Here is a 22,055-nt window from a genome sequence, read left to right on the forward strand (position 1 = left end):
AGAATAGTCAGGAAGTGGTAATGAGCAGCAAGAAGAACATGAGGAAAAACCCCAGGTATCACTGAAGAGGGCGGGAGGGGAAGCAGTATCTGTGTAGTCCTAATGCTAAGCTCTGCAAATGTATAAAAATATTGAGATGTAAAAGAATATTAAACACAGAAATTACAATTCTAGGTAGTAATGATATATTGGCATTTGTGGGTGACAGGTTGCTCTGAGTAGAAAAATTGTAAGTAACCATACATTGTAAGTTAAACAATGTTTCTCAAATCAGAAGCAGCTGGGGGGGCTGGATAAAATGCAGATTCCTAGGTCCCGTGCCATACCACTGGATCAGAATCTCTGAGAGCCTAAAGAGGACCCTGGGTGATTCTTAGGTGCACCAGAGAACCAGCGGCATAGACAGAGGAGGGGAGTGGTGGATTCAAGGGGAAAAGACCGACAGCCTTGTGCTGCTCCTTCATCTACTCTTGGCAGGGTTGACTCACCACCTCCCTTAAGTCCTCTAAGGAAGCGATATATACAATAAGCATGAAGTTACTCAGTCTTAACAAAAACAAAGTCAGCAAAGAGGGAGGTAAGTGGCTTACTATATCTAAATCTTAACTGGGAATAAACAATCTGATACACAGAGTACTATACACAAAAAAAGCCACATACTTGCAACATTTACTAAGCCCCTTCTGTATTAGGTGATAAATAAGACAAGGACACTGCTCACAGAGAACTGCTAGTAACTGGTGGTCAATGTTTCTCAATTTTGGCATTTTGGGTACAGTGACCCTTGCTGTGTGGAACAGTCCCAGGCATGTTTAGTATCCCTGGTCCCTGTCCCCTAAATGCCAGTTTCCCTCCCAGTCGTTTTGACAATGAAACAACATCTCCATACACTCCAAATGCCCTGTAAGGGTGGTACTGCCCTGTTGAGAACTACTGATGCTAGCAGCACCATCAACCACAGGGAGCCAGATGATGACAGGATATACTTGGATCATCCTCCCACCTTTGAAATAGCTCAGCGGCAGTCCTGGAGATGGTAGAAAATTGGTTTCAGGAAACAGCACTATCAGAAACAGGATTTTCCCACATGAAGGCTGACAATCACCATGAACAAATTATTACTATGAACATACCTCTATTTTTCCAGTTAACCTCTCAATTTCAGACCGATCTTCCCTGTGATTTTTGGTGTTTCCTCTGAAGTCCCTTATATGCTTTTTCTGTAGCTTTTCATAGCTTCTCTTCAGTCTGCCTAACTGTAGACACAGTTATTTCCAGACTTAAAATTTAAGAATTTGTATTGGTATTATGTGGTGGAACAAACTGGTATAATGAAAGCAAGAACACTGATAAATGGTACTATTGAAAATAGACTGAGAGCATGTTAGATTTGCAAATTAAAATACAAAACAACTCAAAACTACATATAAAAAATAAACACTAGAAAAGAAATATATTGAGTCAGAGAAAAAGGCAAAACAATTTTAAACAAAACTTTAATTTTTATTATAATAACCTTGCACTTAAGGGCCCCACAACTAGCCCCCACCAGAAAAGCAGCAAATAAAACCTCTTTCTTTTCTCTAGGCCTAGGTCCTTGAGCCATTCTCCCGTGGAACACTGATATTCAGTAAGCAGGAGAGGAGTACTTTGGAATTAAACAAAAATAAAAGCAGTTTTTTCCCCAATCTGAAGAATAAAATTGAGTTAATATATAGAATTTTCTTACTTTTCTTTTCTATCCCAAAATGCTTTTGAAACCTTTGGATCCTCCATTATTTAAAATCTAGCAACTGATTTAACTCAAAGTTTATAATATTTAATATAAATTTTTGGTATCACTATTTCACAGTATTATACAAAAATAGCTCTATTCTTTTCAGGTTCTCAACCGACAAACACATTTGAGAATCCCTGTTCTAGGTAGTATCAAACATATAATTAGGCAAGATTCTTTGCCTGGATTTAAGAACAGAGAAGTAGATTTCCACCCTATACTTCCCATGGAATACATACTTCCCGCTTTACAAGGGAGAAACTGGCCCATTAACAAAATTCTCAAAGGTTAGAGAGAGAGAATCATACAACACAGAATGAAAATCTCACTTCTTCATGCAGTTTCTTTAACTCCTGCTTATACTCCACGGCCATCTCTTGCTTGACTTTTTCCTGTTCTTCTACCTGTTGACGTAACATTCCAACCTAGAAGCAGAGAGGTGGTAGTGTTTCTCATTATTAGCATTGAAACAATATCCCTAAGACATAAAAATAGGAAATAACTTTTATACTTATCTGCAAACACAAGTTCTCAAATTTATATGGTAATACCCCAGTTCCCATGAAGTCAAATATCTAATTATTTACTAATCCATAACACTACCAAAAAATGGAAAACAAACAACTGTTCTAAAACTTCTAGGTTTAGATGAAAACTTGCTCTCAGTCTGATTTATTCTCCCTAACCCTTTTTATCAAAAAAACTTACAAAAAAATTAAGAGATATAGTTATAAAAAACTTGGAAACTAAGAATATTGAACTAAAATCTATGAGACTTCAAGAATAAGTTCTATAAATCAAAGTGTGGAACAGTAATGTCAGACAGTAGGACACTTGTACCTGCTTTACCATTTACCCGACTTCACAGAAACCAGTTCTACCAACTGGAGGAAAGACGTTATCCTGGCCCACTTTTCAATGGTTTGGTATCAGCCACAGCTAGTTCATGCCCAGCCCTCACCTGCATCAATATTCATCAGTATTTCTCTACATCTCTCGATAATCAGTTAGAATTTCATCTATTGATGAGTGAGGAGAGAGAGGGAGAATGGATAACAGGAGGTAGTAATTTCAATCACAATACAGAATAGTAATTAAAAAAAACAGAAATAAACTTCTTGTAGGAACAAGGAGTTAATGCAATTCCAAGTAAAAATTCTAGTATAATTTTTTTTTTTTGGAACTTGAAAAAGTGATTCTGAAGTTCAAACTAAAAGAATGATTAAATATAGCCAATAAAATGGAAAAGATAAAAAAAGTTCTAAGTGAATATTTACTGGACTTCTAGGTGGGGGAAACTTTCTGAGCTTAAAATTAATGAAAAAGTCATTTTAAAATGATGGATCTGACTATGTAAAAACGTACAACTTCTTTATTTTAAAAAATCCCATTAAAATTAAAAAGTAAATAAACTGAGAAAAACATTTACAAAAATATATCAAAGGGTTTTTAATTTTTAGGTATCTTTTTCTAACTTGTTTCCACTATGTTCAGAGAACATACCCTTATAATTTCAAACCTTTGAATTGTGTTGAGATTTACTTTATGGCCCAGCATATGTTCAATTTTGGAAAGAATTCTGTTTGTGCTAGAAAAGAATGTGCTCTCTGCACTTCTCTCATGGGATGTTCTGTATGTATAAATTAGGTCAAGTTTATTGATCATGATGCTCAAATCCTTCCTGATGTTCGTCTCCTGTTCCATCAGATACTAAGAAAAGTGGGTTAAAATCCACAACTACAATTGCAGCTTCATCTATTTCTCCTTGTAGTTCTGCCACTTTTTGCATTCAGATAAGGGAAAGGAAAAAAAGAGAGGGAGAGATTTCTTTTAAGACTATTTTATTACTTACAAATTTAGATTTTTTTGTCATAGTTTGAATTCCCCGAAAAGCGCAGCCTGAGACACGGACTTCAGGACAGGTAACTGGAGGTGATCCCAGGAAGCACAGTGAGGAAATGGAGAGGGAGACCCAGGGAAGGGAGGAAAACCAATAAAGGATGTGTTAGAGGGCCCATTTCTATAAGATAACACAGACAAACAATTCAATGAGATAAGGAGTGTCTTCACAAAAGAGATTGAAATCATAAAGAAAAACCAATCAGTATTGATGGAAATGAAGAACACAATGGAGGAGATAAAGGAGAAGAGGAATAGAGAGCCTATTCAAGGAAATAATAGCTGAGAACTTCCCAAATACGGGAAAGGAGCAAGAAATACCAATAAGTGAAGCCAATATGTCGCCTAAATACATGGATAGGCAAAGGCCCACTCCACGACACACAGTGGTAAGGCTGGCTAAAGTCAATGACAAAGAAACAATATTAAGGGCAGCTAGACAAAAACAAAAAATAACGTACAAAGGAACTCCCATCAGGCTGTCAGCAGATTTCTCAACAGAAACTTTACAGGCTAGGAGAGACTAGAATGATATATTCAAAATACTGAAAGACAAAAACTTTCAGCCAAGAATACTCTGTTCAGCAAAAGTATCCTTCAAATATGATGGAGAAATAGTAACTTCCCCAGATAAACAAAAGCTAAGGGAGTTCATGGCCACGAGACCCCCATTACAAGAAATACTCAAGAAGGCCCTCAGGTCTGAAAAAAAGAAGCGACAGGGAATACGAAGCTTGGAGCAAGGAGAAAAATAGGTAGACAAAAATCAGAAAAATAGTAGATCTTTACCGGAATAGGTTAGCAACCACTTAAATACCAAAATCAAAGATCAAAGGAAGGAAATCACCAAAAATAAATATAACCTCATCACTGTAAACATACACCCACAACACAAGATAGAATAAGTTGTAACAAGAATGACTCAGAAGGGGAAGAGGAAAGAGATTGAATTGTCTTAGTATAAGGAAATAAGAGGCCATCAGAAAATCGACTCTCATACACAAGATTTTTTATACAAACCTCAAGGTAACTGCTAAACAAATAAGCAAAACAAAATCACATATGATAAACAAAGAGAAAACTAGAAGAGTCATAAGACAGAACAACCAAACTGAACTGGCAGTCCAAAACACATGGGACAAGAAACAAAGGAAATGCAAAAGAACTGGAAAAATAAGTGACAAAACAGCAACATTAAGCCCTCATATATCAATAATTACCCTAAATGTAAATGGATTGAACTCTCCAATCAAAAGACACAGAGTCGCAGGATGGATTAAAAAGCAAGACCCAACGATATGCTGCCTCCAGGCAACACACCTCAGCTCTAAAGACAAGCACAGGCTCAGAGTGAAAGGATGGAAGACAATACTCCAAGCTAATGGCAAACAAAAGAAAGCAGGTGTTGCCATACTCATAACAGACAAAGTAGACTTCAAGATAAAACAGGTTAAGAGAGACAAAGAAGGGCAATATATAATGATAAAAGGGACACTCCACCAAGAAGATATATCAATTATAAATATATATGCACCCAACATAGGAGCACCAAAGTACATAAAACAACTATTAACAAACCTAAAAGGAGATATTAACAACAACACAATTATAGTAGGAGATCTTAGCACCCCACTTACACCAATGGATAGATCATCCAGACAAAAAGTCAATAAAGAGAGCCCATTTCTGCAGTAAGCAGCCAGGGCTAACTACCACTGGGAACTCACCAGGAACCAGACAGAATGCGTTCCAGTGTTGTCCCTCTAAGGGACGGGAAGTTGGAGAACTCAGCCACCCACTCCAGTCCCTCCACTGCTCAGGCTTGCCCCGGGAGTATTGACTCCCCCTCACTTCCAGGATTCCCAGAGCAGCTTTCTAAGGCTCCAGAGAGAGAAGCCTAGAGCAGCGGGATGCTGGCAGTGCACAGGGAGCTGCATCCAACAGCGAAGATGAAATCAGTGGGCAAAGAGGACGTGGTACAGGCCACAGAGAATGTCTGCTACGGTTATATATCCTGAAATTTCATATTTTATCACTCACAAGTGTTTCTCTTCACCTTTAGTAATGTTCATTGCTTCTGCTTCAAGTATACTTTCTCTAATATGAATACAGCTATACCATCTTTCTATTCAAAGTGTTTGGTATATACTTTTATTTTACCTTGTACTTTCAACTTTGCTGTATCTTTATAAACACGAAATAGTTGAGTTTAATTATTTTTACCCAGTTGGACAATTTTTATCTTTTAATTAGGCCATTGAGTGCCTTTACATTTAATGGACCTATTTGGATTTAAATCTGTCATCTTATTAAGTGCTATTTGTACTTAATAATCTCTATGTTCCTTTTTCTCTCCTTTCTTGCCTCCTTTGGGACTAATAACTTCTTATTTCATTTTTCTCCTATTAGCTTGGAAGATATACACTGTATTAACATATTAATATATATACAATTATATAGATAATAATATACTTTTAATGGTTCTCTCAAGATTAAAACAGGAGTCTGTGACTTAACAAATCTAATGTTAATTAGTAGTTTTACCAATCCCCAGGCAACTGAAGGATACAGAGATACTTTAATTCTAGTTATTTTCCCCAACCTGACTTATATGCCGTCATAATTCTACATATCTGTTAAACTGAAAAGGCTACTGTTGCTATATATAGTCAATATTCATTCAGATTTACCCCATATTTACTGCTGCCTTTCATTTCTTGCTTTATGTCGTGAGCTTCCATCTGGGATCACTTTCCTTCTGCCTGAAGAACATTATTTAGTTTTTCCTTGGTGCAGGTCTGCTAGTGACAAATTCTCTCAATTTTTGTTGATCTGAAAATGTCTTTATTTCATCTGTATTCTGGGTAGAGATTTCTAGTTTGGCAGGAACAAAAGTCATTCCTTTGCTTGTAGATATCATTCTACTGTCTTCTGGCTTTCACTGTTGTAGCTGACAAGCCAGCTGTTAGGAGCTATTTGTAGATAATCTGTCTTTTTTTCTCGATAGATAATCCATTTGGTTTTTTTGATTGCTTTTCAGATTTCCTCTTTGTCTTTAGTTTTCAACCTAGGTAAATATTCCTTTTTATTTATCTTGCTTGAGATTCTTGGACTTCTTAAATACATGGCCTTCCTCATTTTTGGCAAAATCTCAGCCAATTCATCTTCAAACACTGCTTCTGCCCATTCTGTCTTTTTTCTCCTTCAGGGATTCCAAAACACTCATATTAGACCTTCTCACTGTATCCTCTTTCTCTTTTTTTCTCTTCTATATTTTTTATCATTTGCCTGGGCTTTATTCTAAATATTTTCTTCTGTCCTATCTTCCAGGTCACTAAGTATCCCTTAATCTTTCAAGTTTTAATTTCAGTTATTCTATTTTTCAATACCAAAATTTCCACTCATTTCATTTTTTTTATAGTTTCCAATTCTTTCTTGAATGGCTCAATCTTATCTTTTATCTCCTTGAACATGGTAACCACAGCTATCATCAAGTCTGAGCATGATAATGCCAATGTCTAGACTTGCCATGGGTCAGCTTCTATCTTCTACTGCTTCTGCTTTTTTTCATTTTTGTTGTCTTGTCTCCTTGTATATCTGAGGTTCCTTTCTGTGTGGGTATTAAGTATTTCATTAGCAAAATTACTTGAAGAAATAATTTAAGACCCAGAATGGTGTTTTTTCCTTTGGAGAAAATTTGTTTGCTTTTTCAGGTTCCTGGAAGTCCTAGCACTTTGGAGATACCTGGGGACAGCAGCACTCTAGGATCATCTTAAACTGATTTCAGAGATTTAAATGTCTGCAGCTAAGTGGCAATTTCAAGAGGGCCTGTTCTTCATCTGGCCCGTCCTTACTCCTAGGGTGCTGCCTTCCAAGGTCCCAACCCAAAGTGAGGAGGTGTTCACAGCCACCTTGGACACCAAATCCTTTAGTCTCTTAGCCCCTGAAGTTATCAAAAACCCCGTTCAGCCTCTCCTCCTCTCAGCTGCCTTCTCTAGTTTCAGCTAATAACTGTCCCTAAACTCTGGGCTCACCTCCCTGGACCTCTAGCCTAGCCCAGACCCTGGCCAGGTAATTCATCACTATCTTGTTAGCACTCTACTTCAAGCAGATTTTTTTAAATCTAACTTACCTAGTTGTTCTCAGTGGGTGGACTGGCCCAAATTACCTAGTCTGCCATTACCAAATGTTAAAGTCTGAAAAAGTCACATTTCAGTAAAAACACCCTGAGTAAAATTTACTTCTCAAGCAGAATTCTACAGCCAATCAGAAGTGAAAAGAGAATAAAAATTTTTTCAGATGTCTAAGATCTCAAAAGTATGTTCTACCAAAACGAAGAAATAAACTTATAAAGAATATGACAGAGAATTACAAAGGAGCAAAAAGAAGAAAAGTATAGAAACCTCCAGAATAATGGTGATGACAGCTCTATAGCTAGCCTACAGAGTAACTTATCCATATTTGGGAACAGTGAGCTCCAGGAAAGATGTCTTCACCGCGAAACAAAGGAAATGGACAGACTACCTGATACGTCTGAACACAGAGGGAAGATTGACACTTGTGTCAGAGTTAGGGAAAAATTAACGTTAGGTACATTTTTAAAAAGAAAATGAAAATGAGACAATTATTAATTCCCAGGAAAATAAAAAATTGTTCAAGAAATAAGTCTGATTATCATTATACTATCTGACTCAGCTGTGAATAATACTTATTATCTTAATGACATAAATACTGAATACTAATCTAAGCAAAAGTTAAGGTAAACAATCCAGCAGGATGACGGGATAGAAAATGTACATAAGAGAGAAAAACCCTTATCTTTTAGGAGCAAGTTGTTAAATAAATAGCTAAAACTGAAAATTAAGAGATATCAGTATAAAATGTTACTTAGAACACCAGAAGGATACCAAAAGAAAGAGTTAAAGGCATTGAAATGACTGCTTCAGAGAAGCAGGACTCCTAGGTGCAGAGGGGTGGGGCAGATGATTCCTATTTTTCCTTACGAGCATGGTAGAACCATTTTTCTTTTTATTTACTATACATGGCAAGCATAAATATTAAATGCGAAGAAAAGACTGCTTAATTTAATTTATGTACCAGAGTATGGTTCATAATGGGCACTCAACAATACTTAAATTTCTTAAAGAAAAAGAGGAGAAAAACAGAGGTTAAATGTTCAGAGGGAGGGAGTGGCATTAGGTAGAGAAATGGGAGCCAAGGTTTGAAACTGTCAGTATGGATGACAGAAAAAAGAGCTGAAATAACTGATCATTTTCAATACAATTTAGAGTTTTCAAAGAGGTTTCTTAAACAGTAACTCAATCTTCACAACAACACTGGGACATAGGAATTATATCCTAATTTTACACATGATGAAACAGGCTCAGAGCTGAGATTATTTGTTCAAGGCCATTTAGCTGAAAAGAGGCAGAGCCAGGACTCCAAATTCCTTACTCCTTTCTTTAGGCCTACCTACTCTGTAGGGCATGAGAAGGTAAGAGCAGCAGAAATGTCCATTAAAAACAACACATTCCCGGGCCAGCCCCAGGGGCCTAGTGGTTAAATTCAGCGTGCTCAGCTTCAGTGGCCTGGGTTTGGTTCCCGGGCGCTGACCTACACTGCTCTGTTAGCAGCCATGCTGTGCTGTAGCCCACATACTAAAAAACAGAGGGAGACTGGCATGGATGTTAGCTCAGGGCATATCTTCCTCAGCCAAAAAAAAAAAAGAAAAAAACCAACGCATTCCCAACAGTGTAATCAGCAAATACCTAAAGCATTCATTTACAAAATGAGTTGTTTATACTAGTACTCCTCCAACTATGATCTGCAGCCGGGCTGGAATCCAGAGAGAGAAGGAGCTTGAGGCAGAATGTAAATCAACTGTGTCACGAAACACACTGTTTAGTGCAAACTGATATTTTTATACAGCAAAACTTCCTCTGAAGTGAAGGACGCAATGTACTGATTTACATTCTGGTGCAAGCTTTTTATCTCACCGAGGACCTGTCATCTCAGTAGCAGTGGTTTGTACCATAGGCCTAGCTGCTTCTAGGCCTGCTGTAACTTTCAAACAAATAAGAAGGACAAAAACTTAAAGCCCTCTTTTCTAGTTCTTATATCACATACTGTTCAAAGTAGATTATGAACACATTATTACCAACACAATTTCACAGACAAACTCCATGGAATAAATTCCCATTACTAGTGTTTGGTAAAAGCAGTTTACTTCTAGAAACTTAATCAACTTTCAGCAGCCCAATCAATGAAGCAGCAAATTGACCAGACAGCTACAATTCTGAATTTCTTTTATGTCCCCAGGCCAAACTTGTAATCTTCAAATCCTTACCACAGAACCTATCCATTCAATCCCTTTAATTTCTCTTTAAAGTATTAAGCAATGGCAGCAATGCCCTTGACATCAAAACCATGCTACAGGAATAAGTTCAAACAGCCTTGGAGTGACTAAATATTCTCATAGTCACACACACGAATTTTTTTCAATGGGTTTCTAACAAATAAACCACTTAGATATCTATATGCATGGTGTTTTTCTTAACTAGGAAACCACTATCACTTTAACTTACCAAACAGAACTACTTTTGTTCCACCCTAGGAGAAATAAAGAAATGGTAGCTAAGGTAGCTTAGCAGACAAGGAGCACTGACCCTACCTAAATTACAATTTTTAAAAAAATCAAATACAATTATCATTCCATGTGCTTTTTCACCACCTCCAAACCTTTGCATGAAGTGTAATTTTAAAATATATTCTCAAAAGTCTACCCAAATTTTAAAATAAATTCCAGTTTAGCAAATGACCTTCACAGAAAACTGAATTTGACACAGCCAATATTACCACACACTGCTCTGACCCAAAGTACAAATGGCCGACCATTGAAAGACTGTCTTGAGGGCCGGCCCCGTGGCTTAGCGGTTAAGTGTGCGCGCTCCACTGCTGGCGGCCCGGGTTCGGATCCCGGGCATGCTGAGGCTGCGTCCCACATACAGCAACTAGAAGGATGTGCAGCTATGACATACAACTATCTACTGGGGCTTTGGGGGGAAAAAATAAATAAATAAAAATCTTAAAAAAAAAAAAGAAAGACTGTCTTGAGAAGCACAAAAATACTTTTATCAAGCCTAACTCTTTTCTTGTTACATGAAACATTTCTAAAATACCAAGAGAGGACCTCTTGATAAGGACATCAGGAGAATCATAGTCTCAGTGTGCACCACTCAGGGACGTGAACCTGAGCACACTGAGTAGCAGCACTAAGGAGTGGTGATCCTCCCAGGAGGAAAGCCCATCAGAGTGGAGCTTGGGACCAGTGTTTCCCTACAACTCTTCTAATCCTTCTGAGATTGACATTCATGCCAGAAATTTTTTTTTTTTATGAGGAAGATTAGCCCTGAGCTAACATCCGTTCCAAATCCTCTTCTTTTTGCTGAGGAAGATTGGCCCTGGGCTAACATCCATGCCCATCTTCCTCCACTTTATATGTGGGACACCTGCCACAACATGGCTTGATAAGTGGTGCATAGGTCTGCACCTGGGATGCAAACCCGCAAACCCCGGGGCCACTGAGGCAGAGCGTGCGAACTTAACCACTATGCCACCAGGCCAGCCCCCACGCCAGAAATTTAGAGGCAATTCTTGCGGTTATCAAAGCTTTCTGCTTCCCTTCCAATATTCAGTGTACTTCTTTGTACTGTACAGCTAAATTATGAGAAATCAATCAGCAAATACTATCAAACTTTTTCCCCAAGTCACCAATAATTATGGGTGATGGGATTACAAGTAATTTTTATTTTCCTCTTTCTTTTCCCCTAATTTTCAACAAAGGCAAATACAAATATTTTTAAAAGGGTTTTCTGAATTTTGTTTTACATCTAACCAAAAGAAGCAAATTATTGAATTTTGGGCTTAACTTTTTTACACTAGCCACACAATGAGGCCAAAAACAACATTTACTAAACTCAGTGAATGTTAATATGGACATGTAATAGTAGAAGGTTATACAAAGACTGTGTGACACCCTTTACATTTTCTTAAAGAAGTGATGTATGTATTATATGTGACCAAGGTAACATGATCCTTGAAATAAATATTAATATTCTTAGCATTTTCACAGTGAATTTTTCTTCTAAAAGAAACTAGCAGAATTAAAAGACAATATAGAAACTAACTTGACACACAAATGCTTTCTTCAACAAATATTAAGAAACATATTTAATATAAAAGGAAGAACAAAATACCAAAAAGAGTAAATCAGCTGCTTTACCTCTTTGTGTTTCATATCCAACTGACTCCTAAGAGTCTTAAGTTCCCGCTCACGGACATCCAGGCAAGTTTCTAGGGCATGTGTCTGCCCTTCCCATTCAGACTTTTTATGAGCCACCATTATGTCAATCTGTTTCATGAGCTCCTGTAGTTCTGCTTCACAGGATGTCAAAAAACCCCTAAAAATAAGAACAGACCCTCAAGAACACAGAACATATGTCCAAGTGGCTTTTCATCTTTCACATGTAAAAACAGAGCAGATGTAAACTTACCTGAGGTGGAACAATGTCAGTAAATAAATTATCAGAAGCAAAGAAGAGGATTTCTGAGCTTTTCCCACTAATGTTCATATGTAGGTGATTACTTATTCTACAGAATATTTTGTCTTCCTCTAATAACCAACCTAAAGCCTAAGTCATTTGGTCAAACACAAGACTGATGTTTTAAGTCTGGCTTGTGAGTGCCACTTCCACAACCAACAACTAGCTCTTTTGTAATATTCTAAGGAAGTTTTCAGGAAGAACCCAGGCAAGCTTATGTCACATTCTCAGCTGGCCAAAACAAAAAGCCTTGGAAGCAAGTAGGCTATTGGAAAAATCATACAATTTTAAGAGCTGTTACAAGAAATTCACCCTTGAATCAGATTTATTTCAATTATTTCTTCCCACCTTATTATTAGACACTTACTGCACCTATCTTATTATGTAAACTTACTGATGTCCTTCCAAGTTTCAGAAGATGCCAGGTCTTGCAGAGGTGGAAAGAGAAGTGGACACAGATGTGTTGGATTCAAAGAGGTTTCCAGGGGTGCCCACAGAGAGCTCTAACTACTAAGGCTTAAATACTTTCTTAAAAAAGCATTTGTGGGGCCGGCCCCGTGGCTTAGCGGTTAAGTGCGCGCGCTCCACTGCTGGCGGCCCGGGTTCGATCCCAGGCGCGCACCGACACACCGCTTCTCCGGCCATGCTGAGGCCACGTCCCACATGCAGCAACTAGAAGGATGTACAGCTATGACATACAACTATCTACTGGGGCTTTGGGGGAAAAAATAAATAAATAAAATTTAAAAAAGTAAAAAATAAATTTAAAAAAAAAAGCATTTGTTCTTCGTGTCACAAAACCTCTGTACTTCTACTTTTGCTTTTCAAGAGCAGAAAATTTAAAGTGGGATGAAGGCCAGCATCCAGCTTCACACTGCAGAGATGAGGCAAATACCCCAAAGAGAGACGCTGTCCACAAACATGGCGTGGACCAGCTTAGCTGTGCTCAACACTTTCTTTTCTGTACCCAAAGCACGAAACGGTCAGAAGCATAACTCAGATACGCTTTTGAAAACTCAGTGAGAAGCTAAGGTCAAAAGCAAATTTACCCATCACGTCTCCGATTTTGTATTCCTTCCAACAAAGCCTCCATCGCCAAATCCCCTTTGTTTCGGCAACTGGGAAAGCAAAAAAATCAGTCAGGACCAAACGCATTTTTTAAGTTCTAACATTCCAACTTACAAACTTAAGAACGTGAGTGAAAAGCATACAAATAACAACGAGAAACTGCAGCACTTCTTAGGATAACTGCAGAAGCAGGCAGGGACTATGACGTCAAGAAACACCAGGACCAAATACCTTTCAGGTTAAAAAAAAAATCACTTAAAAGGATCTGAATGGCTGTTGACACTCTCCCCAAATGACTGCTTCACATACCTCATTGCTGTATCCCTACTTTCTGACGTAAGGGTGGGCCAGGCTGGAGATGGGGTGCTAGTGCAGAGGGACACTGACACAAACCCCCTTACAAATGAGAGGAAGAAATTGAGGGTCACATGTGTCAGAGGAAAAGTGTAGGTTTTTCTGTTTTTAAAGAGATATTATTAAAATGCCCTGAGCTTGAACTCCTTGGTCCATCACAGGAGACCTATGCACCCTCGAGAGAGGCCCATGAAGCTTCCCAGAGCACCCTCCCTGCCCTGGAAGGCAGCCACGTGGGCCCTCCCTCCTGGGCACCTCATCGCTCCTCGTCCTTTCCAGCTTCCTTCACGGGAGCTATACCACACTGGAAATGAGTTTTTTGTACACGCCTTTTCCTTACTATTCATCCCTCAAGGGCAGAAACCAATTTGACTCATCCCTGCAGCTCCAGAGCTTAGCACAGCATTTCAACTTTCAACACAGCATGTGCTGGATGCTTTTGGCTGAACTTTCCCAACTCCCCTCCCTTTTACCTAGCCTCCTGTGCAAACTGGTCATAGCCAAAGAACTACAGAGAAGAGTCTAGCAAGAGAAAGAAGAAAAGGGAGAGAGAACATACTGCTGCAGAAAAGGAAAGGCACATGGTAAAGAAAGGGAGGTGAGAGGGAGAAAGACTGCCCTTAAATTCAGAAGTGCCAACGAGTAGCACCTGCTGTAGGTTCCCCCCCTCTCGTCACAAATCTTCAACACTTTAATCAACGTCAAACCACTTCTCACTTCCTTAGACCTTCAAAGGCTCAACCCTGAATTAGTCTTTAGGTAATTCCCAAAGACTGTGGTGTGGAGGTTCTGCCCCCTCGTCCTAAAGCCTCATCTAAACATTTTATTGCTCTGAGAAGGGGATACCTTTATGCAACAAAGGATTCAGTGTTGCACTAACCACTGGATACACAGTGATGAAAGACACAGCCCTTTTCAAGGAATTAATCCAGTATGGGAGAGAAAAAATTAACCGAAAATGTTCCCCCAGTGTGATAAATGTAGTGACAGAGGCATGCATGGGGTGTCCTGGAGACACAGAGGAGGATGAGAAGCCTAGAATACAACCACTTCACACTACCCACATTGATTTCTAAAGTTACTAACAGGAGTAGTAAACTAACTATTTATGCACAAACACGGCAGAGAGGTTTTTTTTCCAGTTGGTTTATCCTTCACATTGCACCAACATTAGACAAAATAAAAACCTAAAGGAAAAGGTTTTCACGTTCTACTCCACTTTCTTTCAAACCCCATCACAGTCAATTACAACACAACCCAGATTCCGTGTTTGGTCCACTCTAGGGAAATGAGAGGCAGTACACAGTTCCCACGGCACCATGTAGATGGAGACCCAGGATACAGTCCTGCTCTGCAACCAACTAGCTTTGTGTCCTTGGACTTCGGTTTTGGCATCTGTAAAATGAGAAGTACGAACTGTAATCTCCGAGGCTTCTTCCAGCTTTTTCATAAGATTCTAACAGCCAATTAAACGCCCACGGTAAGTAGCATGCTCCTGACCACCATACACGGATAGTTATTAAATATGGAGGAAAGCGCCAGTCCTGAGGACAGTGCTCCTACAGTCACTCAAGATTATCATTAGTAACATTATACTTCTTCAGGTCATATTATTCTTAAACATTGATATATTTAGTAACATATAATACATTAATATGTTTTCTGGATGACATTATGATTTAATAATTAGCAATATGTATAATAGAAGCTAAGTCATTGAATGTTCAACTGTTCTGCCTTGTATATATTGTCTAATTCATTCTTCACAAAACTTAGATAGATATTATTACTTGGAGGAAACTGAGGCTTGGACAGTTAAATAACCTGACCAGTAAACTAAAAATTATAGTCCCAAGATTCAAACCTAGGCATTGTGACAGCCACTGTGCAATCTTTATGCATTTTATAGTACTCCAGATCCTAAAATACCTTCATATCTTCTTTCGGTTTAATAGTCTCTTCTTGGCAATAAACAAAATCAAACCAAATCAAAGTCTGGATACAGGAAAAAAATACAAACTAAAGTATGACATCACCTCCATGGCCACCAGATGGCAGCAGCACAACAGTGAAAGTAGTCCACATAGGGGAAAATGGCCATTTCAGAAATCAAAATAATGGTCTAAAACTAAGACAAAGAGATATCTGTTTTCAAGTGGGGGGGAGGGGGGGTTGGGGGTTGGGGGGCAGGGGGGACCAGCAACATTCTCCATGGAAAATAAGTTATCTTACTAATGTGTAATGTGTTTCTTTAACAATACTTTCACCATCTGCTTGAGAAGCTGCCCGGCACCATCAGTTCTCGTTCCATAGGATCAAGTGAAGAGCAAGGACTTGGATTTGCTGTGGACTTTTCTCATCTGAGTTTCTCACAGCTAAATCATTGATTCCTCTCCTAACCAACCTGACCTTCATTCAGCTCTATGCACTATGTCACTTTGATTTCTTCTTTGTCTGTGCCATGTGAAAGCTATATGTTAGATAGTCTTTGTTCATAATATTAAATATAAATTTAAGTAATTATTGTTTGATAATCTGCTACTCCTTCCCACTAACATAAAATGCTAATGTGTTTAAATGGAAACTATGTAGCTCTACAATTGTCACAGAATAATCTTAGTCACTTCTGTAGCTAGACCAGGACTTCAACAAACAGAAGTTATTAATTTTAACTCTCCTTTGGAATGAAGACTGTTTTAAATCAGTGAAATCTGGAATAGGATGGTTAAAGGAAATACAAGCTTCTTCACCAAGTCTGGGAAGCAGGGAAAACACACTTTAAATCTTACGGAAAAAAGAATGCAAATAGGATATCTGATAAAGGGCAAATCTTTGAAATTCATTAACATATTGGAATTTAAGAGCTAGAAAAAACCTGAAAGCCTCCAATTTAACCTCATCATTTTACATATGAGGAAAAATATCCAGACTATATGCCCAAGATCAAATTACTCACAAAATGGGACACACGAAGAAAATAACAACTCTGGGTAGAATTATGAATCAATGTGTACTAATAGAAGGGATATGCCTACCCATCCAGTCTCATGTAAAGGAGGATAACAGTGCTCTGCCCCTTATCTGCCTGGTGTTACTATGATTACAGAGACCCATGGCTGTGTCAGATATACTATGGCTGATAAACTGTGGCTGCTCCAATAAACAGTCAACATAACTTACCACTGCCAGAAAGGTTCCTACTTAAACTTAAAGGAAAAAAAAATCAGCAGATAAAGTATCAAAAAAATTTTCCAAAATAAAAATGAAGTTTTATTTTTTTATTTTTTATTTTTTTGTGAGGAGATCAACCCTGTGCTAACATCCGCCAATCCTCCTCTTTTTTTGCTGAGGAAGACGGCCCTGGGCTAACATCCGTGCCCATCTTCCTCCACTTTATATGGGACGCCGCCACAGCATGGCTTGCCAAGCAGTGCGTCGCTGCGTGCCCAGGATCCGAACCGGCGAACCCCGGGCCGCCGCAGCAGAGCGCGCTCACTTAACCGCTTGCGCCACCGGGCCGGCCCCTAAAAATGAAGTTTTACAACATTGTCCAAACTATGACTCAAAATCCGGAAAGAATAAGGGGAAAGACTGAGAAATCTGAGTTGACAAAAATACACTTTAACGTGGGAAAAGTGTCATGAGCAAAGTTCAAACACAAATGACAACAGTATTTGAAAATTTTATCACAAAGGGTTAATTATGCAAATACACAAAGAGCTTCTAAAAATTGAGGGGGGAAAAAGGTCTACAGAAATATGGGCAGAAGATACAAACAAGTAGTTCACCAAACAAGAAATGCAAATGACCTTCAGCATATGAAAAGATGCTCAACCTCACTCACAATAAGAAAAACACAAATTTAAACTACACTGACTTACCCTTTCTTCTGTATTAGATTAACCAAAAACTAAAAGTTTGACAGTATACTCTGAAGACAAGGCTATGAGAAAACAGGCACTCACAGACACTGTAGGTAGGAATGCAAAATGGTACAACTACCCTAGAGGAGATTTTGGCAATACCTAGCAACTGATATATACGTATGCACTTACCCTTTGATACAACGATGCCAATTCTAGGAAGCTATCCCCAAGATACATTGGTAAAAATACAAAATCACACATGCACAGGATATACACTGCAGCACTATTTGCAATAGTACGAAACAACACAAATGCCCATCAACAGGGGACTAATAGAATATTCATCCACCAATGGAACACTATGAAGCCGTGAAAAGGGACAACAATCTCTACATACTTCTGTGGGGGGATCTACAAGGCATATATTATTAGGTAAAAAAAGCAAGATACAAGACAGTGTATGCAAATACTACCTTTTATCTACGAAAGGAGGAAAATATATATATATGGTGCATTTGTTTTTATGGAAGGATAAATCCAAAACTAGTAAATATGATACTACAAGAAAGGGAAATAGAGTGGAGAAAACAGGGATGAAAGCTAAACTTGTCTGGCTGTAGCTTATTTGACAGTTACTTGTTTTATAGGAAATATGCTAATGCTTTACATATAATAAAACAAATGCAAATGGGAAAAAAAGTAGTATTGAAAAGTTGGAAACAAAATGAAATAAGTCAACTAGACATCAAGTCAGCAGCCTAATCATATAACAAATTGTTTCATATGCCTTTAAAATGCAGTAATTTTACTGTACATATCCCAAGTGAGATATATAAGGACAAAAAAGAACTGCAAAGAAATCCTAAACACTATTCAGGAATCATATTGTTAATAATAAAATTGGTATTGTTAATTTGAAACTGTTAAATATAATATAAGAAAAAAAGTAATTATATTAATGACATTAGATACGATGATTTTCAGCAAAAAAGATACAAATAAAAAAATCAAATATGTAAAGAAAAAACTATAAAATTAAGTTGGAAATATCAGTGTGAATTCTGTATATTACTCTTTTAAAAAATGTATTTCCTTGTTAGCTCAGAGCCGGTCTTCCTCAGCAAAAAGAGGATTAGCATGGATGTTAGCTCAGGGCTGATGTTCCTCAAAAAAAGAAAAAAAAAAATGTATTTCCTGGGGCCAGCCCGGTGGCACAAGCGGTTAAGTGGGTGCGCTCCGCTGCGGCAGCCCGAGGTTCACCAGTTTGGATCCTGGGTGCGCACCGACACACCGCTTGTCAAGCCATGCTGTGGTGGCGTTCCATATGAAATAGAGGAAGAGGGGCATGGATGTTAGCCGAGGCCCAACCTTCCTCAGCGAAAAAAAGGAGGATTGGCAGATGTTAGCTCAGGGCCTATCTTCCTCACCAAAAAAAAAAAAAAAAACAAGAAAAAAAAAAGTATTTCCTATCTTTGGCTGCTATAAATCCTAGAACCAATGACCAGCCTAATAGCAAGAGCACCTCCAGCACCCAGACTATGGTCTCTAAACACTGCTCAAAGGAACCAGGGCTTCCTAGTGGCCAGAAATGTATAAAAGAGCCAGGAAGAGGTTTTACCAGAAAACAAGGAAATTATCAAAGACTACTGGTCATACCAAAGTGGACAGGAGCCAACTTAAAAGGGCTGCCACTGGCCAAAGACAGGACAATGTGAGTATTGTCAACCTACACTAGGTTGAAACAGTTTAAATATATTCAAGTCTGTAAGTTCATGATAAAAAATAAAAAGGCAAAAACCCTCATGGTTACCTTTGGAGGTTGCTAGGCCACCAACTCATTATCGTAGTCTGAAAATAGAGGGAAAGAATTAAGTATTTTTCTTGCCTTTCCTGCACAAACTGTATTTCAAATAGCTGATGGCAGTCAAATAACTGGTGGGGAAAGTTCTTCATAAAAGATTTCCAGCTAATAAACACTGAAGGAATGATAGAACTAGAAAATCACCATTTTGCAACCCCTAATGCAATAATGGTTATAGGCAATCTAAATCCATGGAAAGAATTCACCATCGAGCGAAAGGCTCATGGGGAATTTCATGATGGCTGGATTGGGCTGACAACACCTGAAGCCACTACACTGCTCAATCTTAATATCACAAAAAGAGACAACTGAGACACTGCATGCCTCTCTGATAACTAATACAATAGGATGTGTACTGCAGCACCTAGGAAATCTTACCCCCACCACCAAAAAAAATCAAGGTTGAATCTGATCCAGCTTCTAGATCAGTGCTGTTCAACTGAACTTTCTGCAATTATGAAAATATTTTCTATCCACACTATTCAAATGGTAGCCACTAAGCACCTGTGATTATTGGGCACTTGAAACGTGGATAATGCAACCAGGTAACTGAATTTTTAGTTTTATTTCACTTTAATTCATTTAAATAGCCACAGCTTGCTGGTGGCTACTATAGTGGACAGTGCAATTCTAGCTTTAACTACTGGTTCACAGGAAATAAAGGGAATAGATGTACATGTTAAAGGATACCATGTGGATGCAATCAGCTAAATCTAGAATGTTAAGGGAAAAAAGGGAGGCAAGGACTGCTATATTAAAAGATTTAAAAGGTGTATCAACCAAATGCAACATGTGGATCTCTATGGGATTTTGATCCAAACAAGTTAATTGTAAAAAGACATTTAAGGGACAGTTGGGGAAATCTGAATCCAGACTGAATATTGACATTATGTAATTTTTTTAATTTTCCTAGGTGTGATGACAACACTGTGGTTTTGTAAAACTGAAAAAAAAAAACTTAGCTCTTGGAGGGGAAAAAAAACCTAACATAACATAAAAATCAAAAATTCAGTTCCTGAAACCTATATTAATGTTGGCTTCAGCTGAATTTCAAATCAAGTTAACATTTTTTTTTTTTTTTAAGTAGGAAGCTCTGATAGAGTGGACTACTGATGCTGTCACCACCAGCCACCACTACTACACAAATGAGAATACGGATGACCAAGCAAACGTCTCCCACCTATTAATGGGAGGAAAATGGCATCAGTACAATTAACATACACAATTATTACAAATAATTTTAAAACTTGAATCTACATACATCTTAAAGGGCGGTGTGACTGTCTGAATGTTTATAAATCTCTAACCTATTTTAATTTGTCTTTTACTATCCTGATCAGTGATAATGATATAGTCAAAGGGCAAGAAGCTCAGGATAAAAATCAATCTAAATATGGTACTGCAAGCTGAATAAGAAAATACATACACCTTATCGTTAAGCTACAGCTACGATAAGTAGAAATGTAAATATTTGAAAGTAACATGTAGTTGATGATCCTTATGACGATTTCCTCTTCATAGCTATAAAATAAAATTAAATGTAAGCATGTGGGGAACTGCATAACTACAGGGTACCTACCCTACAATACTGCTTTATTAAAGGAATTAAAAAACTTTTTTCAAAGACCGGTTTAAGGAATCGGATGTAAGGCTCAATGAAAACTACTTTGTGCAAATAAGTGCACTGTAACTGTAAACGGAGACCAGTCACTGACAGCAGACTCTTTACTCTTCTGTTGTAAGAGACATAAGCAAAACCACGCTATGAGCCTAGATTTACTGTCTTCAAATATCTTCATGATTCAAGTGTTCCTACAGAACCGTCCCTTTTAAACTCTCACTCTATCATTTATTTCCCATCCCTGATCCGTATGGAGCAATCCGTTAAGTTCAGGGTTCCCCAACTTCAGTCCTTCACGATTTCTGCCACAGTTCCGTATCTCCTGTACTAACATTAACGTTTGTAAAGCAACTCCCTTGCTAAAAATCGCTAACCTCTCCACCACACATGAACCGGTATCACCCGCCGTCCAGGACCTAAGTCGCACCTTGCTAGGGAGCTAACAGGGCACGGAGCCCGGGCGGGAGGGCTGTGCCGGGGTCCCTCCCCCGGGGAGGAAGCCTGGCTCCGCCAGGGAAGGTGAGGGCCCGAGAGCAGCTCGCCCCCGCCCTTCCGCCCTCCCGGCCTCCCAGCCTCCCAGCCTCCGGGTAGAGGCTGACCACCTGGCTGGCGCGGACGGCGCGCCCGGCACCGCCATAGTCGCCTTCGCGCGGCCGCAGGGCGTCCGCGGCAAGGACGAGGGGCGGGGCGCCGGGGCGGGCCCGGGCCGGCGGGGGCGGGCCCGGCGGCAGGCGGGCAGCTCCGGAAGCCAGTCCCGGTCCCTGGGGCCGCGCGGCCGGCGGCGCCACTGCAGCCAGAGCGGCCTCCAGCCCAGAACCCCTCAGGCCCTCGCCGGCCCTACGTGCGCACATGCGGTTACGGGCTGCCGCGAGCGCGCCCCCGAGCCTTCCCGCCGTTACCTCCGGCCGGGGGCGCGCACGCGCGTCACCGCCAACCTGACGTCCAGCCTCCGTCGCCGGCACGTTCGTTCCGCCCACTGCGCCCTCACTTTGAATTGACACTACGTCCT

At 39.2% G+C, this 22,055-nt stretch overlaps 1 protein-coding gene across 9 annotated transcripts in view; it reads right to left on the reverse strand.

Annotated features, from left to right (window-relative positions):
* CEP63 (centrosomal protein 63) overlaps positions 1-22,055 on the reverse strand; it is a 58,374-nt gene that overhangs the window by 36,003 nt on the left and 316 nt on the right. For 5 of the 9 annotated variants that reach the window (XR_009221841.1, XM_058552728.1, XM_058552765.1 and 2 more), the window contains exons 2-5: positions 13,326-13,394; positions 11,958-12,135; positions 2,107-2,202; positions 1,134-1,256 (exon numbers count right to left, since the gene is read on the reverse strand). Coding sequence is in view for 8 of the 9 variants with exons in the window: in XM_058552728.1 (XP_058408711.1) it covers positions 1,134-1,256; positions 2,107-2,202; positions 11,958-12,135; positions 13,326-13,394 (466 nt within the window). In the remaining variant the exon portion in view is untranslated. Of the gene's footprint in view, positions 1-1,133; positions 1,257-2,106; positions 2,203-11,957; positions 12,136-13,325; positions 13,395-19,374; positions 20,466-21,473; positions 21,554-21,945; positions 22,026-22,055 lie in introns of those variants that run through there. The other 4 variants (XM_058552737.1, XM_058552746.1, XM_058552719.1 and 1 more) reach the window with 4 other exon arrangements.

Source organism: Diceros bicornis, chromosome 2, assembly GCF_020826845.1.
Source record: "Diceros bicornis minor isolate mBicDic1 chromosome 2, mDicBic1.mat.cur, whole genome shotgun sequence".
NCBI classification, from domain to species: Eukaryota; Metazoa; Chordata; class Mammalia; order Perissodactyla; family Rhinocerotidae; genus Diceros; species Diceros bicornis.